Source organism: Leuciscus leuciscus (assembly GCF_965113295.1).
Source record: "Leuciscus leuciscus genome assembly, chromosome: 8".
NCBI lineage: Eukaryota > Metazoa > Chordata > Actinopteri > Cypriniformes > Leuciscidae > Leuciscus > Leuciscus leuciscus.
This window is the reverse complement of record NC_138732.1, coordinates 44,744,886-44,750,885: the sequence shown is the minus strand read 5'-3', so window position 1 is coordinate 44,750,885 and position 6,000 is coordinate 44,744,886. Positions and strand designations below refer to the sequence as shown.

Genomic DNA, 6,000 nt, shown 5'->3' with positions numbered 1-6,000 from the left:
AGGAGGACGGCGCTGAAACCATCAACTGTCGACGCCGTTCTCTTACTTCATAACTCATACTGAGAAGGATATATTTGTGTAAATAGTTTTGCAACACTGCGTGAACTTTTTAAAGTTTAAAGTTTGAGTTCCAGAGAAATGTGTGACTGTTACACCTGTTCGACCACAGCAAAGTTACGTGATTGGTAAGTTTTTCTCTTACTGCTGTGCTTATAGGGCCGCTGCGCCTACATGTATTTGTTTACCGTTTCAAGCAATCATTAAATTCAACATATTGCAAAAATGGTATTTGTTGTGAGAAACAGAGTGGACCTCGGGTTCGGGCTTAACATGTAAATGTAATTGTCGGGTCGGGTTAAATGATCGCGGGTACGGGCCGGGTTCGGGCTTCAGTTTAAAGCCCGTGCAGACCTCTAACGCGCGCATGACATCTCTGCACGCAACACAAGCCCGCGTGCGCTCGGACATGATCATTCCCCACGCGCTCGATCTGCTCTCGCCTGCTTCTTCTGCTCTCCAACACTTTTATTTTTGGCAGTCGAGGGGTGGGGCTTACTGTTTTAATAACCTCAAATGTCATTGGTTACTTCCCCTTTTCCGGAAGTCAGTTGTGATTGGATGCCTGTCATAAGATGACCCGTAATTCACTTGACTTGAGACATGGCTTCATCAACGGAGCAGATGAATGTGAGTTATCACTTAATTTGTTTTTATTTTATTTATTTATTGTTGTTTATTAATGTGTAATGTGATTTAATGCATTGTTAGTATAGAATAGATTCTTACGAGATACTACACTAGTCCACTATGAAAGGGGCCCTCGATATATATATGTATGTTTGTGTATAATTTTAAGAACGTTTTTAAAAACCTTTGTTTTTCTTGTAAATAGATACAACATTGTAATATCTGGTGGTGTGGATGGTTATTCCAGGAAGGTATGTTTACAGTCTGTGTTGATATATAAAAAATACTAGTCATCTGGTATCAAGATCATTCCAGTCACTATGATTTCTTTGAAAAAAATTATCTTGTTTATTGAAAATTAGCATGTAATACATTAATTTCCAATGTATGTTATATTTTCTGCTACCTAGATTTACTTATTGTTGCATTTTGTATTTGCAGGTCATGTTCTTGAATGCAGCAAATAACAACCGGGCATCGACAGCATACACACTTCTCTGAAGCAGTCCAATCATTTGGCTTACCATCTAGGTGAGTATAGTAAAGTAAAAGCATTTGAATTTTATATCTGGAAATGTATTGTAATATTAAAAAATACATAAATAAATCAGAGTCAGGGGAGACCAAGCAGTGGAGAATGTACAGATAGCCAGGTTCATGTTTTCTTCAAGAGGAACTGACCGAGGAAGTCTCATATCCGGGAAAAGTGTCCATGATCAAAGGTGAATTACAACCGTCTGAAATATCTAAAATGAAAAGACTTCATTTATATTTCGTAACTTCAATAATCTGTTGGTAGCTTTTCAATGTCACTTTTATGTAACAAAATATTTTACATTTATTAGTAATTGATCTCAAATGCCTTTCACTGCGTTGCTTTTAAACCTAATTACTGTTTCTAATAGGATTGAGCGCCTCTGGCATGATGTCAGAACCATGGAGACTAACAAGTACTCAGACACACTGCACTCCCTAGAGGCAGAAGCATTGCCTGACTTATCAGTGGTCGAGGACCTTGTCAGTGTGCAAAGACAGTTTTCTCCAAAGACTTCAGGCAGACTTGGACACATTCAGAAGCCTGGAATCATCCTCCACTCTCCTCAGAGGCCAATCCAAGCCCAGAGCAGCTGTGGCAGACACACAGATAATGACCAGTCGGAGAGATACGAGGTATGATGACCCTGCTTTAGTTACTCTGTCACCACACTGCTGTTTATGCATTACTCTTAGTGGATGTTTGACTATGTACTGAACTGCTATACCTTCAGGACATGGAAGAGCCAGATCTAGACTGGGACATAGCAGCTTCTTATGATGCCGGTGAAGATTTCAGAGTCGTTGTTCCTGAATTTGAATCCCCTTTGTGTTCAGACGGGCTGAGGGCTCTCGAACACCTGCTGAATTCAACTGGTCCTAATATCCCTGTCAAAGAACTGTGTTTGCTTTGTCGGGAGTTTGTTTCAACAAATATGTTGTAATTAAAAAAATACACACACAAAGCAAGCATAAAGACAGGACTGCATAGCGACTTTATTTTGCACAGAAGCTTACTGTACATTGATATACATCATTTTTATTTCTGTAACAATTTAGCAGCAATCTTTGCTGCATTTTTTGCAATACATGTCAATGATAAACAAAACTAAAAAAAGAATAACGAAAAACTACATTTAAATATCCAAAAGCTACTGCATCCCTATCCTTTTAAAAGACTAACACTATAACAGCAGCGGAGAGAACACAGCACAGGGAGTAAACACTATATGAGGAATCCGTCTCATGATCGGCTGAATTCTCTGCTATTGCTCACAGCCAGCCTCATAATGTGGAGGAACTCGGTTCCCCAGGTGCCGTGTAGGCAGGGTCACAGTACAGGAACATGCATTTACAAGAGGGTAGCATAAATCGTGCGCACCATATCATAGCTGACAGTCATGATCACATTCTGTGTGTATTTCAAATGTTTCTCTGTGCGCAGAAGTAATGGGAACACGTCCCTGATCAGTAAGCCACTGCATGAAGCCTCTGACGGTGATCTGGTCTTGCTCTGCGTCTCAACAGCACTGCATATAAGAGTACATCCAGGAAAAAAGTAAGTGCACAAGAAAATAAACTTGTGTTCATAAAGGTTAATAATTGTGGGTGGTTCAAACAAAAGAGACTGAGTATAGAACATTAACCCTTGAGTATCAAATTAAAAAAGTGACACAAAGGTCCATAATGGACAAAAATGCCAGTGTCAAAATCTGTCATAAAAACGTGAAGCTTGGAAGCACAGACCTAAGGTTGGTCTCATTTTAAAGAAGACCCGTGGCAGATAATTGTTGAAGTAAAAAAAGTTATAGTTAGAAAGTTATATTATGTTTATAAAAATGATTTATGAAGAATATTTTATATAAAATATATATTTTATGAAACTAGTTTAACTCTAAAACTGCTAGAAAATAAAAGCCAAAAATCTAAACAAGTCATGTTCCAAATTTGAGGTTGAGATCTCAAAAAATGAGCTTTTGGTAAGAGTTTGTGTGGGCGCAGTACCAGACTTTCCCCATTAGATGCCAGGAAAACTCCACTGGTGAACAGTGACTACGTTTACATGCAGCCAATAACCCGTTCAAAACCGGGATATTAGCAATAACCCGGTCGCGCACGGCCATGTAAACACCGGCAAAAACCCGGATATGCTCATATCCCGGTTTTTAAAAACCCGGATATGACCCCTGGGGTACCCCTTTTCTAACCCGAATATTTGGTCATGTAAACGTGTATCGGCATATCCCCATCAAAAGGAACATTGATTTACGTTCTGCGCATGTTCTATTCGCAAGGAATCTTGGTCTTTTGAGTAGAGACGGCGCATACAGAAACCCGCGTGCAGTATACCGGAAGTAAACAAGAAGTAGAGGTAAACATGGCGAGACGCAGCACAGCACCACACTTTTGGAGCGAGGAGGAAATCGCAAACAAAGGCGATCGCTATCTGCCCCGAACTATTCATTATCCGCGTGCTGCTGCTGTCGTTGTTGTCTTTGGATACAGGAAGAAGAATCGGAAATGACGCATATTGCGTCTTAAGGTTGTCCGTACGTCCAGACGCTAACCGTGCGTCGCCGTTTACATCGGGATATTGCTAATTGATTACAAATTCCATGTATACAGGAGTAACTCTCTCTACTCACGCATGTAAACGGGTTATTCCGAATGTTTCAGAAACCCAAATAGTGACCTTAACCCGACCATAACCCGAATTTTAACAGCTTGTAAACGTAGTCCTGAGGTTGGATTTGGGATTTGCAGTAGAGTTTTTCCTCTCTCAAATATTACAAGCACACAGACACACACATTTTTTTTATTACAAACATACAAACCACAATCTGACTTCCACACTAACACAACCACACAATTATAGCTGCACAATTTATCCAATTGGCTCTATAATATGCAGAAGCAGAAAACGGGAATACAGCGAGTATTGTCTTTATAGGCCAAACATGAGAAAATGGTGCCATCTGGTAATAAAATAAAAAAAGCAACAAAAAGATGCCTTGCCAACAAAATGAAAGCCTATTAAGAAAGATTGCATTATTTTATAGTTAAATGGCCCTGGGATTAAAAATTGTAGTTTTAATGGCTTTCAATGGGGACATTTTTGTCCAAAAGGTTCTGAGTGGAACTATTCTGTGTACTGTGGTAGATTTTTCCCTAAACCTAACTATCTGGGTCTCGTCTACAAATCGACGTCCCCTTTCAATAATAGTCACCTAACAACTAACTTGTTCCCCTAAACTAGCTTTCTAAACTAGCTTCCTGCGCAGGAATAAATCGACAAACAGACTCAAGCAAATGTCCTTTAAATGCTTTAATCACGGCCAGGAGATCTTCCCGAGCAGTTCTCAGGGAATCTCTCCCAAGAAGCAAGGCCAGAGGATCTCAGACAATTTCCATTGAGAATCCCACCAGAAAACACGAATACAACAGTTTTTATAGTATAGAGAAAACAAATAAGACTAACATGTCACCTTCAATATGATTGGTTCAATTGGTTCAAAAGCCCCAACTTTTCCCTCTGTCACTGGCACAAGCAAACTCTGATTTTGTGATTACTTATCACAAGGTTACTTGAACAACTTCTGCCGCTTCCATTGTGTCAAGCCTCGGTTGAACATGTCCTCCCCTGTGACAGACACTGAAAATGGAGGGTGGAATCAAAGTATAAACAGATTCATACGACTATACTTTTAGTGCACGCATGTCAAACAAAAACTGATATTTTGATTATAATCAGTTCTCATATGCATAAGAAAAATATTTTCATGACTTATCACAAAATTTTTTCCTTTGTCAAATCAACTTATTAAAATATGTGGTTCAGATAACATAATATTATGAGTTTCTGTTGATTAGACAAATCCCCTTCATTGTATGAGATAAACTAAAATGTATGAAATAGACAGAAAGATGTTGAAATATGAACTATAAACAGGTAGGCAACCTTTCAATGCTAAATGTATAATCATGTACAACACAAGGATGTTTTTAAGTTCGATAATAAAACACAGCATGATATACAGTGGGGAGAACAAGTATTTGATACAGGTTTTCCTACTGTGGTCAGACACTGAAGGAGACAAAAGTTAGGCACTGAATAAAATAAAAGCACTACAGAGGTTGAAAAGAATAAAAAACCAAACTGTTCTTCACTGTTTATGCAGTGATATGTGCTAAACAACCTGTTCATATAATGTAACTGAAGTGTTTGTATTTGTACATACAGCCAGTCTTTTCTTTTTGCTTACTTAAAGTTCAACATGGAGAAGAGGTCGAAAAGAATAAAAATAAAACTGTTCTTCACTGCTTGCCCAGTATGTGCTGTATGTAGTGAGTGGTTGCCAGATAGATATCTGATATCATTAATATGACGTTGAGGGTCCCATGGGATCAATGGCTGCCTGAAGTCCTGCTAGCTCCTCTGGGCTCAACAGGCTGTCAGCTGTGGGAACAATGACTTCATGTTGTGAATCATAAGGCAGGCCACAATCTTCGCAGTCAAGGTGTTGAAGGTACAGTTCCTAAAACAGATTGATCAGTATTTTATTTATAAATTCTACTATTAAATTACTTTATCCTTTAAAGTTATATGCTTTCTTTATATCAGCAAGTTATATAACATAGCTTAGCTTAATATTTTAATAACAGCTGGGTCAGCAAGGTCAAATTTCTGTCTTCTACAAAAGAAAGCTTATACTTCCTAATGTTGTTGCAGTGATTTGTTTGATGACATTTTCTTACCTCAGTGTTTCCAAACTCTGGCTC

The 6,000-nt window shown here is 38.7% G+C and overlaps 1 protein-coding gene across 1 annotated transcript; it reads left to right on the top strand.

Annotated features, from left to right (window-relative positions):
* Positions 1-568: 568 nt before the first annotated feature.
* On the top strand, positions 569-2,773 carry LOC309504829 (uncharacterized protein). Its single transcript, XM_082178116.1, has 7 exons — positions 569-687; positions 893-938; positions 1,129-1,218; positions 1,299-1,409; positions 1,593-1,857; positions 1,956-2,007; positions 2,666-2,773. Exons 3-7 carry the CDS (start codon positions 1,142-1,144, stop codon positions 2,686-2,688), a joined length of 528 nt encoding a protein of 175 aa, XP_082034242.1. The 5' UTR covers positions 569-687; positions 893-938; positions 1,129-1,141; the 3' UTR covers positions 2,689-2,773.
* The last annotated feature ends 3,227 nt before the right edge of the window (positions 2,774-6,000 follow it).

Coding starts and splice junctions, on each gene's coding strand:
- LOC309504829 (XM_082178116.1), top strand. CDS start 1,142: ATGCAGCAAATAACAACCGGGCATCGACAGCATACACACTTCTCTGAA. Junction 1,219..1,298: donor TCATTTGGCTTACCATCTAG/GTGAGTATAGTA, acceptor TAAATAAATCAG/AGTCAGGGGAGACCAAGCAG. Junction 1,410..1,592: donor AAAAGTGTCCATGATCAAAG/GTGAATTACAAC, acceptor TGTTTCTAATAG/GATTGAGCGCCTCTGGCATG.